This window comes from Gigantopelta aegis, chromosome 2, assembly GCF_016097555.1.
Source record: "Gigantopelta aegis isolate Gae_Host chromosome 2, Gae_host_genome, whole genome shotgun sequence".
Lineage (NCBI taxonomy): Eukaryota > Metazoa > Mollusca > Gastropoda > Neomphalida > Peltospiridae > Gigantopelta > Gigantopelta aegis.
In genome coordinates this window covers 22,129,492-22,157,134 of record NC_054700.1, presented here as the reverse complement: position 1 = coordinate 22,157,134, position 27,643 = coordinate 22,129,492, and the positions used below count along the sequence as shown (strand labels likewise).

The window sequence follows — 27,643 nt, the reverse complement described above, 5'->3', positions numbered from 1 at the left end:
GGTGGCGGGACGTAGCTCAGTGGTAAAGCTTTCGTATGGTGTGCGGTCGGTCTAAGATCGATCCCCGTCGGTGGGCCCATTGGGCTATTTCTCGTTCCAGCCAGTACACCACGACTGGTACATCAGAAGCCGTGGTATGTGCTATCCTGTCTGGTGGATGGTGCATATAAAAGTTCCTTTGCTACTAATGGCAAAATGTAGCGGGTTTTCTCTCTATGACTGTGTCAAAATTACCATTTGTTTGACATCCAATAGCCGATGATTAATAAATCAATGAGCTCTAATCAAACAAAACAAACTTTTAACTTAGTAATTGCTTTGGTTGGCATACATCTCAAACACCAACTCAGGACTATGTTGCTTACAAAACCAATTCCTTTAAATCCATCAATACAAAACCTTCAGAAGCAGTTAAACATCTGATTCACTTTACTATCGAAATATCCCAATGATCCAAAAATCAGGGACAGATTCTTTAGCATAAGAGCAAGACTTAAAAAAGCACAAAAACACTATATTTGACACTTTAGAATCTGTTGAACACTCTGATGCTAAACGATTCTTGAATATTATACAAGACCTCACAAATGTTTGTTTTTATGTCGTATACCAGAAGCACTGGCAAATGATCTTTCAGAACGTTATACAAAAAATTTGAACTCTCAAGCATGGTCTGATAACGTTTAACACTCTGTTTGACCTATTAAAAGGAATTGAAGAAAAGGAAAAGGAATTGAAGAAAAGGAAAATAAACAATATGTACCCACCTCTTTGGATGATCATATTATCATGCGTCTGTGTGCGTCTGTATGTGTCTGTCTGTGTGTCTGTGTGTGTGTGTGTGTGTGCACGCGCGTGCACGTGTGCATAAATGTAAATGTGTGTGTGTGCGTGTGCATATGCGTGCGTACACACACACACACACACACACACACACACACACACACATATACATACATACATACATACATACATACATATATATTTATATATATATTTATGTCTGTGTGGCATATGGATGCAGATATGTGTATTCAATCTATGTTGTTTACTGTTGTTATAATTAGTTCATATGTTTGCTTTCTCTTTCTTTTATTAAATGGGAATCTGTCATACAATGGTTGCAATAAAGATTGTATTGTATTGCTTTGTACAAAAGCACTATTAGGCTGCTTTAAACCATCATCATCATCATCATCTTTTTCTTCTTTTTTGTTTAATTCTTATTTTAGTTCTTTCTTTTGTTACTTGTTCTACTTTTTTGTTCCTTCATTCTCTCCCCACCCCCCCACCCACACATCTATCTTTTCTTTCTTTTTTTCGTTCTTTCTTGCTCCTCCGAGCTGCATCGTCTTCTCTCTCCTGTCCTTACTATTCCTTGTCCTACGCCATTTCGTCGTCTTCTTTGTCTCCTCCTGTTTTGTAAGGGACTGGGCGTAGCCCAGTGGCAAAGCGCTCACTCGATGCGCGGTCATTTTGGGATCGATCCCTGTCGGTGGGCCCATTGGGCTATTTCTCGTTCCAGCCAGTGCACCACGACTGGTATATCAAAGGCCGTAGTATGTGCTATCCTGTCTGTGGGATGGTGCATATAAAATATCCCTTGCTACTACTAAAAAAAAAATGTAGCGGGTTTCCTCTCTATGACTATCAAAATGACCATATGTTTGACATCCAATAGCCGATGATTAATAAATCAATGTGCTTTAGTGGTGTTGTTTTAACAACACCACTAAACCTTTTTTGTCAATTCTTCTTCTTCTCATCCTTCTTCGTCAATTCTTCTTCTTCTTCTCCTGTTACCTCTTTGTGAAGGATTCGACCACAATTCTGAATTCCACAATCTAGGTCAAGCAGCACCTCAGTTACATACCTTATCTACATATCGTCGATTCTCCACCGTCCTCGAGATGCGAGTGAATTTCATTGTCTTTCGATCAAAGCCATTTGTGTCGAGTGATTCGTTTAAAGGACGCTACACCCGCTGTTAATGTGTCGTAAATACCTCCATACCGAGGAAACACGCACACGCAATGGCGGTATGGAAATCAGCAACACGTGTGCTTTGATACCTCATTAGTCATCTGTGATGCCTGCACTGGCATATTAATGACAAAACATTAACATGACTCACTGCGGGGCTGGGACTAGTGCTTGACATCTTGTTTGGGGTCACGAACGAAGTTGTGGGGTGGGGGTGGTGCGGTATGTATAATAACGCGGGAATGGATGGGAAATAACGGTTGTTTACCAACACCATACACACATTGGCTGCAAATCTAAAGAACATAACCATTATCTCATTAAAAATCGTATCTATGCACAAGACCGTCTAAAGGGTATTTTATTCCCATGAATCGCCATCAGGGCTTTTGGTTACAAGAGGACTGCCAATGCCCAGAACGATACATCTTACTTTTGTTCATAAGAACACTGCCACTCACAAATAAAACATGTTATTACGAAATTGTGTAAAAATAGAGAAAAAACCCCGTTAGTTTGTTTTGTTTAACGACATAACTAGAGCACATTGATTACTGGGTCATCAACTGTTGGATGCCAAATATTTGGCAATTATGACACGCAGTCTTAAGAGGAAACCCGTTACATTTTCCCATTAATACCAAGGGATCATTAAATGCACTTTACCAAATACAGGACAGCACATATCATGACCTTTGATATACCAGTCGCGTGGCGTTGGATGGAACGGGGAAAAAACTAAGTCAGAAAATGGGGCCACCGAGAGGCTTCGACCGTACGGCCAAGGCACCCCAGGCAAGCGGTATACTGATTGAAAGAAAGAAATGTTTTATTTAACGACGCACTCAACACATTTTATTTACGGTTATATGGCGTCAGACATATGGTTAAGGACCACACAGATTTTGCGAGGAAACTCGCTGTCGCCACTACATGGGCTACTCTTTCCGATTAGCAGCAACGGATCTTTTATTTGCGCTTCCCACAGGCAGGGTAGCACAAACCATGGCCTTTGTTGAACCAGTTATGGATCACTGGTCGGTGCAAGTGGTTTACACCTACCCATTGAGCCTTGCGGAGCACTCACTCAGGGTTTGGAGTCGGTATTTGGATTAAAAATCCCATGCCTCGACCTGGATCCGAACCCAGTACCTACCAACCACGACACCACCGAGGCCGGTGTATACCAATTGAGTTAGATCAGACTCACGAGAGAGGCAATCCAGAGACAAGATGAACGGAATGTGGTGTAATCACAGACTTTGGGTGTTCATCGTAATGTGATAATGTCAACTTCAGAGTTAGAGAAGAAACCTGTTATTGCCATATAAGTCACTTTAACCTACAATCTGCAATGAGTATTTTATAAACGTTTTTAGGGTTGCACATATCGTGTTATTTGACATACCAGACCCAATCAGAAACACAGCCCTAGGCAGACAGGCAGACAGACAGACAGACAGACAGGCAGGCAGGCAGACTGACAGGCAGGTAGGCAGAATGCAGGTAGGCAGAATGCAGGTAGGCAGAATAGAGCGGGTAGACGGACAGACAGGCAAACCTACATGTACATACACACAGCCAGCCATGCAGACAGATTGTATGTCAGCCTGACGAACAGACAGTCAGGCATACAGACAGACAAACAAACAGATAGGCAGGCACGCATGCAGACAGACAGACAGATAGGCAGAAAGGCAGGCAGGTAGGCAGACTGACAATCAGTCAGATAGGCAGGTACGCAGAACAGACAGGCAGCTCAGACAGACAGGCAGCTCAGACAGACAGGCAGGCAGACATTTAGGCAGGCAGGCAGGCAGACATTTAGGCAGGCAGGCAGGCAGGCAGGCAGGCAGTCACACACACACACACAGACACACACACACACACACACACAGAGACACAGACACACACACACACACAGCCACACACCACAACACACCGCAACACACCACAACACACCACACACACCGCAACACACCACACCGCCACACACCACCCCACACACCACACACCACACACCACACACCACACACTACACCCCACACGCCACACTACACACGCCACATAAAAGTGGACAGCCGACTTATCTGCCTGGATGATGAATATAATTACGTCACAGGAAAAAAAGCGTGACCTCTCCGTACGCGTTACCGTCCACTGGGGTGTCTGTCTGTCTGTCTGGGCCAGAACATTTAATGGAGTTTACTGCGGTGAGAAACATGGCCATTTGGAGCCTTGATATATCACACATTAATTCATTTTGCCGTGATTGACGACTAGGGTGTGCGGACGGACCACATCGATCTGCGACATACAGACACAGTTCACGTGTCTCACGGAATCCAGATCACATGTCACGGAATGTTAACTACACGAATTGGTGGACTAGTAATAGTTAAGCACGGTCATCGAAGCCGTGGAGTGGGGAGCGAGCAGGGAGAGGGCATGTGTCGAAAGAGGAGGCGGGGGAAGTGGAGAGAGGGGGAGGTGGGTCAGGGACAATAAGCCTCCAGATTTGAAGATTATACATTGCCCGTTTCCCCCAGATGAAAGGCGAATTAATATATAACTGTCCCTCCCACACCAGTTGCTGACATCTCCAGATGCATATTTAAAATAAAATGATAAAACAGCAAATGTGGTAAGGAGCTACTCTTTTATTCTTTTCCCGGATGAAGAACACAGATTTCGCCGTTTAAGGGGAGCTATTACTCTCGCTCCCCACTTCTCCCCTGAGACTAGTTCAAGAAGAGTAATTTTAGCTGCATGTGAATTTATATTATTGTAATATGGTATTATCTTAAAGGCTCATACCCTAGTTTCAGCCCGTGAAATCGGGCACTAAGTTTTGTTAATCTACAAACACACATTTGGATAAGGTTATAACAGAGAGAAGCTAAAGTCTGTGATTTTTAAACAGGGAAATGCCGTTTAAAAATAACTAAAGCTTGTCTCGATAACCATTACTTCTCAGACGAACGTGCGGTTTTAGAATTATGAAAAATGCTTTTGCGGTATAGCAAAAGCCTGGATGACCAGAACCACTTCAGCAGTTCGAAAATGAATATTCTAAATAATAAAATGTAAGGACTTGTAATTTAAATTATTAAAGGCATATTGTCTCAGACCACAAAAGTATTACCTAAAAATATACATATATTTGATTTGTCCCTAAATGCACTTTATTCAACCATCTACGCAACCACCATACTCCACTTATTAATGATATTTTGTAAAAATAATTGAATTATGGCAATGGTCCATAATTCAAAAACTAACATTGCTGAAAGGGTTAACATGGATTTCACTTTTCATCATGGTGTAGTTAAAGTGATGCAACATCTAGATTTGGTCTGTAAAAATTAATGTAATTTTGATTTATTATTCATTTTTTTTAGAGAAATAAGGTCCTTAAATCTGTGACAGTATGCCTTTAAGGACGGCCTTAATCTAAGTTAGGGGAGAAATTAACCACTCCCCTGGCCTAAGAACCGGACATACCATGGCTTTTGATGCACCAGGGGGCAAGACGTAGCCCAGTGGTAAAGCGCTCTTTTGATGCGCGGTCGGTTTGGGGTCGGTGGGCCCATTGGGCTATTTCTCGTTCCAGCCAGTGCGCCACGACTGGTATACCAAAGGCCGTGGTATGCGCTATCCTCTCTGCGTGATGGTGCATAAAAAAGATCCATTGCTACTAACAGAAAAATTGTAGAGGGTTCTAGTGGTGTCATTAAACAAAACAAACTTTTTTGATTAACCAATAGGGCTAAGACGGAGGAAAACCAACAGATTCCAGCGAGAGCGTTTGATCCTACGACCCATCGCACGTCAAGCGAGCGCTGTACGACGGAGCCACACCCCTCTATTGAATGAAAGGAATGTTAATCACTAGCAGGGCGTGCCGTACACGCACGACTCAATTCTGTTACAGATCACCGACTGCAGCGGGAGAGTAATTACTGAGCAGGCTAATTGGAGAATTCCACACAATTACACACCACTGTAGGCAAGATCCCGTGGTTAGGTGGAATCGAATAGTTTAATGGAACTTGTAACACGGTCGGCGTTGGAGTTTTAATAGGTCTTATTAAAAGGTAATTTATTACATTCATCATGAAACCCCACCCCCCCAAAAAAAAACCCACAAAAAAACAAACAAACAAAAAACCCACCACCACAGCCACCACCACCACCAGGCACGTCGAGGGGGGGGGGGGGGGGGGGGAGCTGAGGGCTCTAGCCCCCAATAATTCTGAATCAAAAATATTTTTGGTAGTATATATACTTAAGGCAGAGATTAATTTTACTTGTAGAATGCAGAAATTTCCCTATAACTTTGCTTTGCGCCTTCAATCTCAGTCAGCTCCCATGTCTACTTGCTTCCGCCGTGCCTGCAACAACAACAAACACCTACAACAAGATAAGTAATTTGATTTAATATGTAGCTTTATATATTTTATATAAATTAAGCGCTCCACTGGCGTAGCCAGAATGATATATTGAGGGGTCCCACATTGGGGAGGAGGGAGGGGGGATACTGTCTATTAGTCATGTTTTTCGGCCAACAGGAAAATATATAACGTGGTAGGGGTGATAGAGATGATTGGGGGTATGGCTCCATGTGCCCCCGCCCCTGACTATGCCAGTGAGAGCACCTAATATACAAATAGATAATTGTGTATTTCAGGGTGCACCGCGTCTGATATATCAAAAGCCGTGGTATGTGTTATCCTGCCTGTGGGGAAAGTGCATATGCTAATGTAAAAAAGGTAGCGTTTTTTTCTTCTGAGATTATGTGTCGAAAATGATCAAATGTTCGATGTCCAATAGCCGATGATGAATAAATTAATGAGATCTAGTTTTGTCGTTAAACAAAACAATCTTTAACTTTCAGGGTTTGGGCTGTACACAAAACATTATCGACGTGGGAAAAACCCGACCACAAATTTAGAAAAAATCGTTACAAAATTAGTCAAATGCAAATTTCAATCAAACAAAATTTAATAAAATTAAGACGCCTTCGATAATTTTAATTCGGAATATTTTCAAATTATTTTCAAATCACTGGCATGATTCTGCAAGTAAGGTTTTGATTGGTGGACATGAGCTACAACTAGCTGCTGTTAGATCCACATGTAATAGTGGAGCTAATTTTAATTAGATTACTCAACAAATTAACAAAATCAAATGGTTGACTGGCATTAAGGAAACTAAACCCCCCAACCCAAAACAACCACAACGTGGATTAGGTAACTGTTAATCAAGTCAAGTATTGTGAATGTAGTATCTCAACTTTAAAGCCGCACACCCTAGTTCCATCCAGCGAAAATAAATTATAATTTGGTTAATCTACAAACCTGTAACACACTTAGATCACGTTTTTATCAAATGGAGTGAAAAAGCAGGTTTTATATCGATAAATACCATGGGAATCCCCATGTCCCAATTGCTTGAAATAATTTTGAAAGTTTGTATTCTGATGTCACCGGTAGATGTCGCTCGAAGCACAACAATGCCTACGTCACGACAAATTTCACAGACTTGGGGTGCGTTCTTTTCACCTCTTCTGGACATGTTCCAACTGTTCTGTCCTGGTTGTATCCCCTCTCCAGATATCGTAGGACTTAGCAAAATTATTGGTTTTAAGGGTTTGTAACGTTTTGTATTGAGATACTTACTTGTCTGAACTTTATTGTTACTGAAAATGTTCACGAACTGTGAAGAAAAATCTCACAAATGAACAACAACAAATCGGATGTTGATTGCGCGAACCGTGCACGAGAAAACAAACCGAACCAAAATGATAACGGTCACGTGGTATACCAACGTCTGTGACATTGAAATGGAAATATCCCGTCTAAAAATAGATTAGACCTTGTCTGCTCAACGTTTTTTTCTCAAACGTGCGGCCGTTTTTCAGAAATACGAAAAAAAGCATTTTGTGGTATTACAAACACCAGGATTACCAGATTACCAAAAAACACTTCAGGTGAATGGAAATGTATATTCTAAATAATAAACGGTAAGTAAAGTGCAATTTTATTTGTGAAAAAAATGGGTTTAATAGCGAAAAACAACGCCGTAATGGTTAACAACTAGCCGTAACTAGGGCGTGTCCCTTTAACAGTCAGTCTTACCTTTGTCAGCGTACATGCGACATATTTAGCTAATGTTGCGTAATTTATGAAATAAGTTTACAGAAGGTCAAAGTTCAGAACCTTATGACGTCATAATGACATTTGACCTTTACTTAGTAACGCAATGTAGTCATCGTGGCGAGAGTTAACCGACAAACTGACGTCAGATTTCTTCTTGGATTTATTGTTTTGACAGTTATCCACATAAATGGTATGAAAAGTGTGGGTTTTTTTTTTTTTTTTTTTTTTTTTTTTTTAACGACACCACTAGAGCACTTTGATTTATTAATGATCGGCTATTGGATGTCAAACCTATGGTAATTGTTGACTCAGTCTTACAAAATATCCGCTACATTTTTCCATTAGCAGCATGAGATATTTTATATAGCGGGATTTATTTCAGGCGCTCGAGTGCTCGCTTGAGGTGCTCGCGTCGTAGGATCTAATCACCTAGGTGGATCTATTCAACTGATTGCATTTTTCTCTCGTTCCAACCAGTGCACAACAAGAAGCCAAAGGCCGTAGTATATGCTTTTCTGTCTGTGGGAAAGTGCATTTAAAAGATCCCTTGTCACAATTAGGGTCTCACTACACAGATGTCATCTGCCATTGAAACCCATGTTAAATTGCCCAACTTCAAACGAAGATTGCCAATAGAACCCCCGGAAGTGAACTGTGTAGTGAGACCTTAAGGTAGCACTATACCAATTAATTTCCGGCTGGGTCGAAGTTCGAGGTGCACCGAACTTTTGATAGAGAAGTTAACACCACAAGTCCTGCGATTGGTTATAAATGTGAGTGTGTTGGTTGTAAAAAAAATTAGTTTCATCTGGGCTAAAAATGTATACAATTTTAATTCATCTAGTACCACTGTGTCAAGTAGCCTTGTGCTTGGAACATGTATGGGGTACATGTAAAAAAAAAGTACTAAAATTCTGTGCGAAACTAGGGGTGTTGTAAAAACATCTGGTTATACCGAAAATGAGCCATGAAAGTTACCATTTTCTGCAGTTAATACTTTGAGGTAGGGGTTGTAGTACTGATATTTATGGGTCATAGTTTGGTTGATATATTGCATATAGTGTTTTTAAACACAAACGTTAACATGGTCGCCTATGGAATTTGAATTGGTATAGTCCAACCTTAAGAGTTTGCATCACACCGTAGATTTTACTGCTCCCCAAAGCTAAATCCTTGAGGATAGGGGAGGTACCTCTAATGGTTGGAAAACCCGATGTACCAGAACCTGGGAACACTGGGTGGGGGTGAGGAAGGGGGGGGGGGGCTGGTGGAGGGGGGGGGGGCTGCTGGTTTGTAGAGACTAACTGAAAGTACATTTCATATTGTGTGTAACTGCTAGAACAAAGAGATAAAGGAATGTTTTATTTAACGACGCACTCAACACATTTTATTTACGACTATGTGGCGTCGGACATACGGTTAAGCACCACACAGATAATGAAAGAAAAAACCCGCTGACGCCACAGCATTCTACAGACAGGATGGTAGTACATACCACGCCAGTTGTGGAGTACTGGCTGGAACGGGAAATAGCCAAGTGGGCCCACCGACGTGGATCGACCCTAGACCGACTGCGCATCAGACGAGCTCCATTTACCATTAAGCTATGTTCCGCCCCTTCGTAAGTTCGAAACCGCATGATATCATACGACCCTGTCAAAAATATTACATAAACATAGATAAGACTAAAAAACAACTTTGAAATGAGCGATATCGGAAGGTGAAGATATGGCAAGAGCGGATCCAAGGGGGAGGAGGTCAAGGAGACCTATACACCTAAACATATTCTCGGTCTCGTCCCCCTTTTTCAAATATTTTGTTTAAAAATTTAATTTCACGAATTCCTATATAGATTCTTTTTATTTGGAGTCATAGGAGTAGGCCCCTATGTGCTCCCAATTTTGTAAAGAGCAGGCCGAGTTTTGCCCGAATTAAACGAAAATGCCCGAATCTGGATAAGAACATCAGGCAAGCGAATTTTGGCCGAATATCTATATCTTTTTTGCCCAAATTTGATGATTTCCTCTAGCCCTGTGGGGGGGGGGGGGGGGGGGGGGGGGGGGGGGGGGGGGGGGGGGAACTAAAGGGGAAAACCACTAGAGCACATTGATTTATTAATCATCGGCTATTGGACATCAAACATTGGGTAATTTTGACATGTAGTCTTAGAGAGGAAACCCGCTAAATTTTGTTCCATTAGTAGCAAGAGATCTTTTACATGCACCAGCTCACAAACAGGATAGCACATACCACGGCCTTTGATATACCAGTCGTGGTGCACTGGCTGAAACGAGAAATAAAGGGAAAAGGGCATATAAACCAAACTGTGAAAAAGGTAACTCCATGAACATTTAAAGAAAGAAACGAGAGAGAGAGAGAGAGAGAGAGAGAGAGAGAGAGAGAGAGAGAGAGAGAGAGAGAGAGAGAGAGAGAGAGAGAGAGAGACAGATTGACTTGAATATTTAGGAGAGACGGTCCCCCCCCCCCCCCCCCCCCCCCCCCCCTTCCAGGATCTGTCTCAACATTTCCCGCGTCCGTACTTTGTATAGTATCAAGCTATATAAATGGAACGTCATACAAATACACGACATGTTTATTTTCTAATCTGTTGAAATATTGCCTGTAAAGAGGTGTATATGCATGCAGCTTCGGTCAAGTCAAAACACAATTACATTAGAATACTCTTTAGGAATACATCAAAAAGGAAGCAAAGGTCACACCCCACACAAAGGTTTTGTCCGCACTGTATGCACCCCAGTGGGTTTCAATGACCACTAAACCGAGAGAACGGCTCGCGGAGTTTTGCCCAGGGAGGGTGTATTCTTGTATCTTGTGATCGCATAATGCGACAAGAGTAAACAACACCGGAGCGGTAAATCTCTATTATGATTTGTTCAAGTCACAAGCGGCTTGGCGGAAGGATACCTGCGGTGTTATTTCTTTTTCATTCTTTTTTCTTTCTTTTTTGACGGCACGCGACGCCCGAGGCAAATAATAACGAAACTGGAAACTAAACAAAGTTAACTAGATACTCGTTAAAATAATATATTTGTGGTTTCCAAAAACAGTTTATAGATTTCTCGTAAAGAATGAAAATCGGTTCGTTTTGATTAAATAATTGTAGCGACAGTGAAATATAGCTACTAATGAAAGCGGTCACGAAGAAACAAAGCTAAACTAGAGCTGATAATGAACATGGGGCGGGTGAAGGAGCTGTAATTTAAACAAAGAATAAAGTTAAACTTTTTTATTGTTTAAGAACACCACTAGACCTCATTGATTTAAATAAAGGCACCTAAAGTATTGAAACATATACAGGTGTTCATATGTGTGGTGGTGGTAGTGGTATTGTGGGGGAAGGGGTCGCCAGTCTGGACCACCCTGCATAAATTCTTGCACACGCGCCTGGTACAATAACAAGGATTATATACTACTCAAAAGAATTTAAGGGTCAGACGATATTTTCGACATTATTTTCTGAATGTCAATTATATTAGCTAGACCATAATGTTACGCATGGTATTATTCCATTTTGACGAAGGTGGGTCTAAGCAACCCATAAATGAATTAAAATCCACTGTCATCGACACTGTCGACTAGTTCTAATGGCGAAAACATGCTTACATTTGCACGTAAATTAGGGCGAAAGCGAAAGGTCTGCTAAGTGCCCATAACTTGCTTTTTCACAAAGCGTTTCATTTGCACGCTTTCCACGTGTATTCCATGTTCCCAATGCTGAATTTCCGTATAATTGGAGCTTGCGTTCGTGTACGGTGCACACTCCAAATTCGTCAATGGTACGACTTCAACTGACTATCGAAGATCGAGGAAGGGCTATTGCTTGGCTTCAGGATGGCAATACGCAAAGAAATGCTGCTCTGAGACTTGGTGTCAGTCAGAGTGTCGTTGGCCGACTGTGGCAACGGTACCAAGCAACGAATTCTGTTCGAAATCGTCCACGCTCGGGAAGACCCCGAAGCACTACAAATAGAGAGGACCGCTACATCACCAATATGGCTCTACGTCAACGCACAACCACTGCACGCCGATTACGTGACAATCTGCGGACTGCGACTGGAACTCGAGTGTCTGATCAAACCATACGCAATCGTCTGAGAGCCAATAATCTACGCTGCCGTCGCCAGGCTGTTCGATCACTACTCCTACCACGTCACAGAACGGCCAGACGTCACTGGTGCACGCTTCATCTGCGGTGGCAACGTGTTCAGTGGGGTCGAGTGATGTTCACTGATGAGTCCAGGTTTAGTCTCCAGTTCAACGACGGTCGGGTTCGTGTCTACAGACGTCCTGGGGAGCGCTTCGCTGACGTTAATGTTAGACAACGTCACCGGTCCGGCGGTGGCAGCGTCATGGTGTGGGGCGGCATCTCTATCCACCACAGGACCCCCTCTATGTGGTGGATGGCAATCTGAATGGAATCCGCTATCTGAATGAGATTATCCGGCCGTTGGTTCTCCCAGGCCTTCAGCAGATTGGCGGCGGGGCAGTTCTGCAGGATGACAATGCCAGATCCCACCGCGCCAGGGTGGTAACGGACTTTCTCAGACAACAAGGTATCGCCAGGATGGATTGGCCAGCATATTCGCCTGACTTGGCCCCAATAGAGCACGCCTGGGACGAATTAGGCAGGAGAGTTCGGGATAACCATGCCCCTCCGGCCAACCTTCATGATCTGGGTCAACTTCTTATGGCAGAGTGGCAGGCCATTCCCCAAGAGTTCTTCAGACGTCTGATCAACAGCATGAGGCAACGATGTGTCGAGTGTATTCGCGCCAGGGGTGGATTCACACACTATTAAACGAATGTTCTAATGTTTAAAATCCATGTTTGACAACCTTCAACTTTGACAGCATGTCATGTGACTTTCTTGTATACAGTGACGTTTATTTGTGTTTTTTTTGTAAATATGGAACAATAAAAAAAAAAATTGGTGTAGTTTACATCATCAATCTAATGCACTCTGAAACTTATTTGGTTATAAATTTTTGACCCTTAAATTCTTTTGAGTAGTATAGATAAGCAATGATTATTTCTTCAAACACGCAGCTGAACAAGAAATCCCCATCAAAAAAATAAAAAACCTGAAAAAAACCCCACCCGAAAAAAAACCCAACGAACCACCCCCCCCCCCCCCCCGAAAAAATAAGGGAAAAATAAACAAAGTATATTTTGTAGCCTTCTGTAGAATAGAATATTGAAGCGTTGTATGCGACAATGATATTAATATGGATGGTCTATTGCAAATGATTAAATAATAAACCTATACACAAGATTGGAACTTTATCCTTTTGGGGTTAAAGAGGAGGCGTGGTGACAAGAAGACGTTTCTGTAATTACTAGTATTGTATCACGATTAGTATACTTCCAGTGAGACCATACCACCTATATCATGATCTGACGTGATATCGCGTCACTAACCCTATAACATCTCAGTGTTATAACTTATTAGTTGTCAGTTATCAGGTTACTAGGAAATTAATTCTGGACCTGATAATAAGAGGGTGGTTCCACCCTCTTATCATCAGGCCCATAATATATAAATAAAACAAATTTTAAAGGAAAATACTTATACATTTTACGATATCCGTAACATTATATCATTTTGTTTTGTTCTTCCTTTTATGCGGAAAGGTAAAGGAAGATATAATATATATTAAAGTTTGTTTTGTTTAACGACACCACTAGAGCACATTGATTTATTACTCATCAGCTATTGGATGTCAAACGTTTAGTAATTCTTACATAGTCTTAGAGAGGAAACCTGCTACATTTTCCCATTAGTAGCAACGTTTTTTTATGTGCACCATTCCACAGAAGGGATTATACACACCGTGGTCTTTGATATACCAGTCGTGGTTGTTTTATTTAAGGACATACTCCACACATTTTTATTTATAGTTAATTGTATGACGTCGGACATAATGCTAAGAACGACATAAATCATTAGATTTGAAACCCGCTGACACCACTGCATCGGCTACTCTACCATAACATCGATGGATTCTTTATATGCACATCTCTATAGACAGGATAGTACATACCACGACCTTTGTTATACAAGCTGTGGGTCATTGGCTGGAAAGAGAAATAGTCTAATATGAGGATCCTAGATCGATGCCGAATCAGACGAGTGTTTTACCATTGGACAATGTCTCCTCCGTTACAATAATAAAAACTGTTTTGTTTAACGACACCACTGAAGCACATTTATTAATTAATCATCGGCTATAATAATTGGATGTCAAAATTTGTTAATTCTGACACGTGATCAGAGGAAATCCGCTACATTTTTCCTAATGCAACAAGGGATTTTTCATATGTATCATTCCACAGACAGGATAAAACATACCACGGCCTTTGATATACCAGTCGTGGTGAACTGGCTGGAACGAGAAATAGCCCAATAGGCCCACCGACAGTGATCGATCCAAAACCGACCGCGCATCAAGCGAGCGCTTTACCACTGGGCTACGTCCCGCCCCTCCGTTGGAATAAAACATATAAAAATTAAACATAAATATATGACTCTTCTAGAAATTAGACAACTGTTGGATTCTTGTTAATTTTTAGTTGGCCTACAGCAGTTACATCAAATGTAATGTCCTATATCTCAACCAGATCCAGGCAAAGTTCATTCAAGCACACAACCTTTCTTTTTTATTTATTCCGTCTCCGTATTAGTTTGTTTTAATACTTGTATTTATCTTTCTTTTTGGAAGGCAGGTAGAAAAAACAGCTTTGGTTTTGAACATTTGTTTCCTTTAGAATCAAACAGATGCTCAGTTTTGAATTAATCGACGAGGCATCCCAAAGGAACTGTATATTAGTATTAATTTATTTCAGCAAAATGAGATACCATGTAACCAAACACCGCCAATTAAACACTGCGTCCTACAGGGAGGCCAGCTGGCGGGTATTCTCTTTGTGCTAAACGTTTAACGTAGATTTTTAAAGAGAGTGTCCCGAGTTGTTACCATGTTAAAGATATTCGCGTATAACAGAGCCTTTTTAACGGATACCGCTACACATTAAATACAGATCCGTGTTTAGAATATCAGTGCCTATATGTTCACTGTGTTTGTTATCGCTATAATATAAAGTGTGTTTTGTTTAATACCACTAGACCAACTATTAAGCCTGTATCTAACGTGTTCCTGTCTTGGGTAAAGGGAACTGGCTCACGTCAGAATCTGCGCCCAGGACAGGCGTGCGCTACAACAGCTTGCTCTGAACATGCACGTTAAAGTATTTCCTTGTTCTTGTCCATCGTGTGATCCTTCAAAATGTTGACTAAAGACTAGTAAATGTATTGAAAGTCTGTCTTGTTTAACGACACCACTAGAGCACATTCATTTATTAATTAATCATCGGCTGTTGGATGTCGAACACGTAGTTTCAGAGGAAATCCGCTACATTTATCCTAATGCAGCAAGGATCTTTTATATGCTCTTTCCCACAGACCGGAAAGCACATACCACGGCCTTTGACCAGTTGTGGTGCATTGGTTGGAACGAGAAAAAAACCCCACACAATCAGTTGAATGGATCCACCGAGTTATGGTTATAATATTTATAAAGAATGAATGAATGAATGAATGAATGTTTAACGACACCCCAGCACGACAAATACAACGGCTACTGGGTGTCAAACTATGGTAATGGAAACAAATAAGATTTAAATAAAAACAGTGTAAAGAACTGTACGAAAATACAAAAATCACAGATAGATACTGACTTTTACTGAAAATTTCAATTTGTGCTGTATTGGCCATTCTCAAAGAGAATGTTACAGCCCTGCACCACGGTGAGCATTGGCGTATGGGGACTCTTTGATTTAGGGTGGCTGGAGGGGTTGATTTGCTCGAAATTTTACCCAGATAAAAACTGCCCGAATTTTCCCCACTGTTTTCCCACTGTTTTGCCCGAATTTGGCTCCCCCCCCCCCCCCCCCCCCCCCCCGGTTCCTACCAGTCATGTCTGAAGGTTTATCCCAATGAGGCCGGTGCCATCCTAGTTCGTAACCAATCTTAATATCCACAGCCAATACCTTGGCACGAATACTGTTATCATAATAACTACATGGAGAATGTTTGTTTTTTTGTCTTAATATTTCACACTGTTTAACCTGCAATGCGAAATTGTAGTCGACAAGTGACGCATATGCGATTTCATATTTCACACGGATTGCCGACAATGGTGTGTAAACGTATGGAAAATGTCACAGTTCTGAGCTGAGCACTAAATCATCTATTGTATACCGCTTCCAAACAACATTTTGCATGCATACCACTGTAAACTCGTACTTCTGAATACAACATGTAGCATAAAGTTCATCTGAGTAGAAAAATCAACATTTCCAAAGTACTTGAGGGATGTTTTATATGCTGAATAGGTCTACAGCAACAACAAAAAAGGTTTATGTTCATGGACTTCTGCCTCTGAATTATATTTCGCATGATCGCTAATGGAATATAATTTAGTCTCGTTTAATTTGTTGACTATTACGTAAAACTAAGGACTAAAGCTTGTCTGAAAAAGCCCGAAACAAGCTCTGATTAAAATTAATGTATCTGTGATGTGGGTAGATGGAGTTATTGTCAAAGCAAATGAGTGGCACGACATATGTCTGACGATCAATCAGACTAAAGGACAGTTGTCACCGCGAATTTTCGTAACGATTTACATCATATACTGATAAAGGATCACACAGATAGCAACAAAATTTAATGACTGAATCAAAAATCCATTAATATTGACAGAAGTTGACTGGGAACATATAGGCAGTACATTCAACACTACAGACATCAAATCCCGCATTACTTGGTATGAAATACAGACATTACTACGCTAGTAGTGAATTAAATTTGGTCTACAAATTGATATGTTCCCTTATTTCTTTCCATCAGTATATTTTATTAATCGATTTAAACACGGCCGTAGTTTAAAATGTATTAAGGTGTCGTTTATAAAACAATTCCTTTCCATTCCTAATGGCACTAAACCATGACATTCACTGTTGATTGGTAGGTATGAGTATTATAAGAATTTTAATACCTCGATTGAATATTATTTAAATCAGTATCAACAGTGTTGTGACAATGGTGTCTTGACAAAACTGAGACAATGCAATCAATACAGTTAAAGTTAGTTATGTTTTGTTAGAACACATTAATTCATAACCTGCTATTGGATGTCAAATATTTGATAATTCTGACTCATAGTCACCAGAATAAGCTTGTTTTGTTTAACGACACCACTAGAGCAAACTGATTTTTAATCATTGGATAATTCTGACATATATTCTTAGAGAGGAAACCTGCTACCTTTTTCCTAATGCAGCAAGGGATCTTTTATATGCACTTTCCCACATACTGGAAAACACATACCACGGCCTTTGACCAGTTCTGGTGCACTGGTTGGCACAAGAAAATCCCAATCAGTTGAATCCTGCGACGCAAGCACCTTAAAGGGACATTCCTGAGTTTGTTGCATTGAAAGATGTTTCCGATTAATAAAATATGTCTACGATTAAACTTACATATTAAACATATTTTCTTGTTTAGAATATCAGTGTCTGTATATTCAATGTATTTCTGGTCTTCTAAATATTTGTAAGAAGCCCAAACTGGATTCTGTCTTCAAATAATTTCGTAGGTACGAAAAAATTATATTTTAGGAAGCAAAGTGAAATTTACCTGTTACAAATATACGAACGATCAGAAACACGTTTAATATACAGCCACTAATATAGTATGCAGAAAAATATATTTGATATGTAATGACAATCGTTAAAAAGGCTCTGTTAGTCGATAACATATTAAAAGTTGCAGCAAACTCAGTAATGTCCCTTTAAGCGAGCACTCATCCGACTGAACTAAATCCCACCCCTACAATCAAAAAATCATTTTGTTTACCACATGATAATATATCATTTACATGCAGATATAATTTAAACAATATCATACAAGCTGAACTTTATTATTTAAACGTTAATTTATATGAATGAAAAATGTCCAAAGATCTAGTGATCTAAGAAAAACATTTATTAAAGCGTATTATTACAGATGACCTAGTGTTTTTAACCAAATTCTACTTCTAAGTAATTGTAAATATTAAAGAGCTTCATAACCGTGGCAAATATTTAATTGGGCAAATAATAATAATTTAAACAAAAATGTTATTGTTATTTTTATATGTATTGTGTATTTGTCAGTTGTCATATTATATGAAAATCACTCCCCACCATTAAATTGTACATATTTTTATAGCCATGTGTTTTTTATGTTAAAGGTTTAACAGAGTTTGTTTTGTTTAACGACACCATTAGAGTACATATATTTATTAATCATCGGCTATTGGCTGTCAAACATTTGGTAATTTTGACTTAGTCTAAGAAAGGAAACCCGCTACATTTGTTTTCCATTAGTAGCAAGGGATCTTTAATATGCACCAACCCATAGACAGGATAACTACCACAGCCTTTGGTGAACTGGTTGGAGCGAGAAATAACCCAATGGGCCCACCGACGGGGATCGACCCCAGACCGGTATTATGTATGCTGATGAGTTGTAAAAGTTATGGCAATAAATAAACTTGATATTAATTTGCAACATGTGTTAATACTTTTTCTTAAATATCGCAGAAAGACAATCCAATTTCTAATTGCTTAGCGAAATAGCTAAATATCGTTTCTTCAAGTTGCACCGTCAGACCGCGGCTTTAGTTATGTTTTACATGACATATCGAGTAACAAACAGCCTTGTACACAACAATTAGTCAGACTGCCTGTAATGGGAATCGTTCACGCGATCAGAACGTAATCAATGTGGTGTGAGTGCAGTGCCGGACATAAATGTTAGAACTTAGGTAATCCCGACGAGAGCAGGGTGGGGAAGGTGGTGTAGGGTGGGTTTACGTTCGGGACTCGTGACTCACGGATGATGAATTCGAGAAGTGCGAATAAAAAGGAGTTACAGTTAAAAGTTAAGTTTATTTTGTTTAACGACACCACTAGAGCTGTTGTATGTCAAATAGTTTGGTAATTTTGACAAATAATCTTAGAGAGAAAACCCGCTACATTTTTTTATTAATAGCAAGGGACCTTTTATATGCACCAACCCACAGACAAGGTAGTACATATCACGGCCTTTGATACACCAGTCGTGGTGCCATGGCTGTAACGAGAAATATACCAATGGGACTACCGACGGGGGTCGATCCCAGACCGACCGCATTGCAGACGAGCGCTTTACCACAGGGCTATTCCCGCCCGCCAGGGGTTACAGATACAAATTTTAACGCTATGCACTTAAGGTCATCGTAGCTATGTACTTAAAGGCGCAGACCCTAGTTTAAGCCTGTGAAAATGGACAGGAAGTTGATTTAATTTACAAACCTGCAAAACATTTGGGTAAGGTTACAACAGAGAAAAGCTGAAGTTTGTGATGTTTAAACTTTAAAATATCGTCTAACACTAGACTAGAGCCTGCCTCGATAACCATTACTTCTCAGACGAACATGCGTTTTTAGAATTATAAAAAATGCATTACGGGTTATTACAAAAACCTGGATGACCAGAACCCACTTCAGGTGTACGAAAATGATTATTCTAAATAATAAAATGTAAGTACTCCTAATTTAATTTATTAAAACGTCCTGAATAGTAAAAAAAAAAATTAAAAAGAAGAAAAGAAAAAAACATCCCCAAGATGTCAGAGGTTTTTTCTTTTAATTTCTCTGACTTTCGGGCGTAGATCCTGAAACTGTTAACGCGCCTATATCCAATTAAGGTTAAAGGGCCATTACACCGACTCATTAAGCCCTTTCATCTCATTCTGGCTCGGAGCCGGTAACGGGAAGCGAACTAACATTTAACCACTATACCACCGAGGTCGGTGTTCGTTTCCAATGCCGTGGTTAACTAACATTTTATTTATATTTATTTTCGTGCTTTTATCCAAATAATGTTCAAGTACGCTGTCCTGGACACATAACAGCTTTCTGGGCAGTTTTGTCTAGGACAGTGGGTTGGTGGTTAGTTAGTGATTAATTAATGAGAGAAGTTGGTCTGGTAGTCTTACACCTACCCACGGAGTCGTTCAACTCATTATGGGTGGAGCCGGAACCAAGTATCTACCAACATTTGTTAATTAACCTATTTAAACCGGAAATGGACAGACAAATCAGGTAGCAAAGTTACATGACCATGACAGCGTGCTTGAACTGGAAACAATTGTGTGTGTACCATCTACAGCGTATTCCAACAGACTAAAATTAGCTTTTGTTTTATTATGTAAAAGGGGGTTGGTTGGGGTTTGGGGGACGGTTCACCTCCCTTTGGTACCGACACCGATTCAGAATTCATCCATTTTTTTTTTCATTTATCTACCACAGTATGCATTAACTCACCTGATCGAATTTGTTCGCAGTAATATAATAACGATTATCAGGTGCGACGGGGTCGTAGATCAATCTAGGCAAACATATTTGAAAAAAATATACCATTGTCGTCTGCTAGCGAACAATATATTCAGGTGGATATTTTCCCTCCAACTCTCAGGTTGACGTCTGCTTTTACGGAAGCCACATGTTCGTTTCCCAGCTTGTAATACAATTAGCAAATTTGGCATCAGTCTAAGGACTTTATTAGCTATAGGATTAACTGACTTTAAAATGCGCTTATTTGACAGTTAAATATAAATATCAAAATAAAATGTATTTAAAGAAAATTAGATCTACTGCAAATCCTACGTCCAACAGGCAGAACAATCCCCAACCGTTTACTAACATTTGTTTACATTGTCGAAGCTAAGATTTTAATTATAGGAGGTAAAAAAAACCCCACATGTTATGTTAAGTGAATTGAAGTGAACTTAAAATCTTTGAAATATACCCAGACATAATTTTGGATTACATTATTTACTTTTAAAACAATACTGTCATACCTTATTTGTGCGACATATATTTAACAATATGTATTTTTGGTCGAGAGAGAGAGAGAGAGAGAGAGAGAGAGAGAGAGAGAGAGAGAGAGAGAGAGAGAGAGAGAGAGAGAGAGAGAGAGAGAGAGAGAGAGAGAGAGAGAGAGAGAGAGAGAGAGAGAGAGAGAGAGAAAGAAAGAGACAAGAAGAATAATATATATATAGACAGAAAAGACGACGACGAAGAAGACATCGATACTTTTCACAAAGAGTAACGGAATTTCCCGCCACTTTTGTCGGCTGTTTTTGGTTATCTATGACAACCACCTGCCCTGTACGTCTGCTCTCGTCAACCCGCCACCTGCCAACTCGAGTCGAATTTCCGTATGGGACTCCCTCGACCATCTGTCAACCTAATAAACACATTTTAATGCACGAGCCAAATTCTAGGAGCCCCTGTTTTTTTTCTAAAACGTATCAAGCAAAACGAATAACGCATGAAAGATCATGAAAGCCTTCTCCAGTTTTTTGTTCATGTGGTGAGAATAATAGGCATGCCTGCCGGCACGCGCTACTCATTTTCATAAATATGTTCTAAAAGGACGATGTCTCGTGCACATCGTTGGACACGAGTTGCATTGATAAACCGCTGTCACCTGTACAATATGCCTTTGACGAAGGATCGGGTTTGCCTTCTTCCTTTGTCGCTTTCAGCTAGTGAGTTGACGAATCAGGGCTTGAGAAAATACAGCTGTGTTCACTATACAGTGATGTTTTCACCTTCTTTGTGTCAGGCTGATCAGTTTTGGCGGCCTGATGATCATATGTAGCAAAACGATAAGCTAGGCGCTGACGAGATTCGAATCTGTAGCACGAAATTCACGTAGTATTAAGCTTACCTAAACTTCCAGATGCCACAAATACTAAATTTAGAAACCATAAAGAATATTTGCAATTTATAGAGATCGCGGAGAGTGAAACAAGGGACAACAGATTATATATTGGAATCAGCATTTACTAAACGAAATAGCAACACGTTGATTAGTGATATTTATGAGGGAATATAAAGGTTAAAATTGTTGTTTTGTTTAACTACACCACTAGAGCACATTGATTTACAAACCATCGAGTCTTTGGATGTCTAAACAATTAATAATTCTGAAGGAAACTCGATTGGACAGCACATATCAGGGTCTTTGATATACCAGTCGTGGTTAAAATAAAATATAAAAAAACAATTAGAGAATGGGTCGATCGAGGTGGTTCGATCCTACGACACCAGCACCTGAAGGGAGGGGGAACCAAGGGCAAAAGGGCACATGGAGCAAAGTCCCTGAAAATGGCACTGCAATGAAAATTAAAAAAAGGGCACATTATTTTATGTTTAAAGGCGACAAGTCTCCATGTCCCTCCCTTGAATATGCCTTTAATGGAGGATGAAATTGCACCGTTTTTTTGTCTCATACTCTGGTACTTCCAGCTTCAGTGTTGAGGGGTGGGTGGTGGGAGGGGGTGGGTGATGGAGCAATGCTAAAGTAAGAAGATAAGGCGCTCCGGAATGTTTATTGTAACTATAAAACTAACACTAATCAGGATACAGTATTTCTGTTGCAATAAAATTAACACTACAGCTGGGACGTATTATGCCCGGAACGTATCCTCACTTACACATGCAAAAGACATGTTGCTGCCTAATGAATTAACGCCCCCCACCCTCACCCCATCCACCGCACACACAGGCGACGCATATTTTCCATCACATTCTAAATTAAAAGTCCGTCTGTCGCAAAAGTACCAACCGTCTGATACCTAATACCTAATAATTAGACAACACATCTGGGTGTCTCCAAACATTCCTTTCTTTCATTCGAACATTCCTACCTACGTTACTTGGACACTGATGCACTGACGGGAAAAGGTCAACTCCGTAACGTCACCGTCTTTGTTTTACCGTAAACCGCACGGTAAGTTAAATAATGGCGAGCAGTCGAGGAATACATTTTCGTGCCATCATGCAGTAGCCATCGATTCCCCGGCCAAGGAATGCACAGCGCTAGTTAAAACACAATAAACACACATACATCTTCTCCCTTGGCATTTATATCTAGGTCGGCGAGCTGTGCAAATCGTGGTAGGTTATTAAACATGTACTCATTATGCCATATCCGTTTTAGCAATGATTCCGTCACAATCGCCCACATATGGGTTTATGAAGCGTGAATGCGACAGATGTCGAGATGTCTTGAGCGACAGGCATGTAAGCAGGTTTGTAAACACAATGCTGTGTTGGCGCGTGTTCATGTTGATGTACGTGCGTGTGTTAATGCATGCAAGTTTGTATGTATGTAGGCATACGCGTACGAGACAGGGGACGGGGAGGGGCAAATGCCCCCTAGTGCTGGAACAAAGTCAAAATTGGATTTGTTTAACGACAACACAAGAGCACATTGATTTATTAATCATCGGCTAATGGATGTCAAACATTTGGAAATTTTTACATATAGTCTTAGCGAGAAAACCCACTACATTTTTTTCCATTAAGAGCAAGGGATCTTTTACATGCACTACCACACAGATAGGATAGCACATACCACAGCCTTTGATATACCAGTCGTGGTGCACTGGCTGTAACGATAAATTGTCCAATGGGCCCACTGATGAGGATCGATCCCACACCGACCGCACATCAGGAGTCCGTGTAATGGTCTTACATCTATACACCGGGTCGTTAAACTCGCTCTGAGTGGGGACTGGTATCGATACACGAACCCCGTACCTACAAGTTTTAGTTTAATGGCTTAACCACATCACCGATTACAGGCAAAACTGTAGGTTTTTTTTGTGTTCGTTTTGTTTTATTTATTTCAAGTTATTTTCGTGCTTAGATCCAATTAATTTTCGTGCTTAGATCCAATGTTCAAGCACGCTGTCCTGGGCACACCTCAGCTATCTGTCCAGGACAGTGGGTTAGCTGTTAGTGGTTAGTGAGAGAGAAGAGGGTGTAGTGGTCTTACACCTACCGACAGAGTCGTTAAAACACGCTCTGGGCGGGAGCCTGTACCAAGAGGCGAACCCAGTACGTACCAGCCTTATGTCTGATGGTTAGCTCAGTCGGTTGAGTGCTCGGCTGAGGTGCTTACGTCGCATGGTCGAACCACCTCGGTGGATCCATTCAAGGGGTTGTTTTTCTGCTTCTTCGTTCCAGTGCACCACAACTGGTCAAATTCCGTGGTATGTGCTTTCCTGTCTGTGGGAAAGTGCATATAAAATATTTCTTACTAATAATGGAAAAATGTAGCAGGTTTCCTCTCTAAGACTATGTCAAAATTACCAAATGTTTGACATCCAATAGCCGATGAGTGATAAATTAATGTGTTCTAGATGTATCGTTAAAGAAAACAAACTTTTAATTAATCAATGTGCTCTAGTGGTGTCGTTAAACAAAGCAAACTTTAAACAGTACATCACCGATTACAGGCCAATTGTAGTTGTTTGTTTTCTTATTCATTTTGTTCAACTTTTTGTCGTGCTTATATTCAATTATGCTTCAAGCACGCTGGCCTGGGAAAACATCTCAGCTATCTGAGCTGTCTGTGAAGCACAGTTCGTTTGTGGTTATTTGTTAGTTATTAATGGTTGTTGAGAGTGAAGAGGGTGTAGTGGTCTTACACCTACCCACTGGGTGGTTAAAACTCGGTCTGGGTGCGATCCCAGTACCTATCAGCCTTGTGTTTGATGTCTGATGATGCCTGATGGTTTAAGCAAAACACCACCAAGGCCGGTGTTTTGTTTGTTTGTTTATTTGATGGGAAGGCAGATGTAGGTGACCAGTCATGGTGACCTGTGAAGAGTTGACGAGGAGGTAGGCTACACGGAGACAGGATACACACAAACAGTCATTGTCTGGGAGGGTCGTCTTTCACCGGCCATCACAGTCGCAGACGACAAAAGAAACTCAGTTTCATCCGACGTGAGACAGGCCCCTTTCTGACCACCGGTCATCGCTAGAGGGGAAGCTGACACAAAAGTAGAACACTTTAATGATCGGTGTCAGAGCGCTGGCGATTCGGTCATTGTAACAAGATTGTATGGAGATGAAACCCCGAAGATAGATGGGGATTTGGTTTCTGTCATTTCTAGAGGGGGACAACAAATGACAGCTGGTGTATGTGCCGATTATTTGTTAATCGCTTGATGATCGGTTATCTTGGTGAATTGTCCAGTAAGTCTGTATCCTTCAGAATGGACTTCCGGTCGTATGGTGTACCACCAGGTGGCTCTGTAGACCAATCATTGTTTTGGGAAAGACACCTAAACGGTCTTTGTACATTGCGCAGGTGCTGTGATACATTTTATGGTCGCATCCAGCTATGGTTCAAGCACGCTGTTCTGGGAACACAGTCCATCAGCCTGTTTTGTCTGTGCTACATACCTGAGAGAAAAGAAACCAGCCTCAGCTACACATGGAACCTTGACTGATTAACAGATAGTAATATTTCTTAAGTTTAACGTTAAATTCATTTTTATTATAGTGTAATTTTATATATGTAATGAGTTTTTTTTAAAACCGTTTTATTAATTTTTCTTTGTTATATAATTTTTAGAATTAAAGTTGTTTATCATCATCGTCGTCGTCATCGTCGTCGTCATCACCACCATTATAATTATCATCATTATCATCATCATCATTATCATCATCGTCATTATCCTAGCTGTTATGGATATAAATTATTGCCGAGTGAGGAGTGGTATACGAAATTTATGCAACTAGTTTGGAATTTATTTTAATCCAAGGAGCAAGAGCGAGGGTTATAAAACGAGTTCCATAAATTTCGTGTTGCACTTACGCAAATGTGATAATTTATTTATTATCAATAAACTGTAGTTTAGAACAAACGTTAAGTATAACTGTAATCGCTTCACAAGTCGATGCTAATAACATTCAATGAAGTCGATTATAATAACCTTTTTGCTGAATAATGTCAATTTCACAAACCCTGACTGCCGTAAGTTTACAGCTGAGCACTATAAAAACTAGTAATGTCAAAAGTATGGCATAACAGATGTAAATATCTTATGACCCATACCATAAAGACAGCATGCGAGAATACGATATTTATGTAACCGTTTATTGTAAACTATGTGGGAAATAAATATAATATATATTTTTTAAACAATTATTTAGATATGTTAATGTGATAATTTCTGCATATAGTTTTACGGTATTTGAATAACTTTCATGTTTAGGCACATCTAATAAAAACATGCTATGTGTGTAATAAGCCTCTTTAAGCTAGGTGGTGATATTTTTATGTCTGCATGGTACTGTCATTGGATACTTTAATAAACAATTAAATCATCTAAAATGCATCGTCCATGCAAGTCACACCGTGAAATGCAACCTCTATGTAGATAATAAACAAACACGTCTGTCTTGGCTGAACTTCGTGTTTTGTCTTGGCGTAAGTTATGGTAACTTGTCATCTGAATAACGTGCATATTAATAGGTAACCATATCTGCACAGTTCAACTTGTGCCACGTGGTGGCATGAAGGGTGAGAAACGCCAGGGTCCTGTGTAACCCATAAATTTAGCCACAGTTATATTTTTATTTCATTTTAAAAACATTTTTTACGTTGGAGAATCCTAGAAATCCCAATCGGGGACGTTTGTGGCTATCGCCCCCCCCCCCCCCCCCCCCCCCCCCCGCTAAATGTATTTTCTGGATCCGCTACTGGCATGTTACTGCGCCAAGTCACTTCCGCCATGATGAAAGTGGTACCATAGTAGAACTGACAGAGGTGAATTGTTTAAGCTGTTTTACACCAGTTCAGTTCCAGCGACTTTTATCTTTAAAGTCACAATCTCGAGAATAGTTTTGTTAATTAAAGTTAAAGTTTGTTTTGTTTAACAATACCACTAGAGCACATTGATTTATTAAACATCGGGTATTGGATGTCAAACATTTGGTAATTTTGATATATAGTCTTAGAGAGGAAACCCGCTATATTTGTTTCCATTATTAGTAAGGGATCTTGTATATGCACCATCTCACAGACAGGTTAGCACATACCACGGCCTTTAATATACCAGTCGTTGTGCAATGGCTAGAACGAGACGTTTTACTAATTGACTATTCTTCCCTTGACACGCCATTCTTCGATATTATTTTAACCGGCATCGGTGTTGTAGTGGTTAAGTCACAGGACTTAAGGCTGGTAGTTCCTGGGTTTGAATCCCAGTACCGGCCCACATCCAAAGCAAGTTTAACGACTCAGTTAGTTGGTGTAAAGACACTAAATAATATGTAAGTTAACAGAAAAAAGTAAACTAAAATACACAGTCAAACAAAAACAAAAGCTTAAACCCCCAGAAAAACAACAACACACCCCCAGCACTGCCCAAAAAAAACCCCCAAACAAACAAAACAAAAAACAAACAAAAAAACAAACAAAAAAACACCAAAACAAACACAAACAAACAACAACAAAACAAAAAAAAAAAAAAAAAAGCCCCACAAAAAACAAACACTGCAATAAAACCCAACAACAACAAAAAA

General features: G+C 40.3%; 1 protein-coding gene across 1 annotated transcript in view; it reads right to left on the bottom strand.

Annotated features, from left to right (window-relative positions):
• Positions 1 to 1,746: 1,746 nt before the first annotated feature.
• LOC121387756 (uncharacterized protein DDB_G0290685-like) overlaps positions 1,747 to 27,643 on the bottom strand; it is a 69,939-nt gene continuing 44,042 nt past the window's right edge. The window contains exon 2 of the mRNA XM_041518964.1: positions 1,747 to 1,844. Within this exon, the coding sequence (XP_041374898.1) occupies positions 1,747 to 1,844 (98 nt within the window). The remainder of the gene's footprint in view (positions 1,845 to 27,643) is intronic.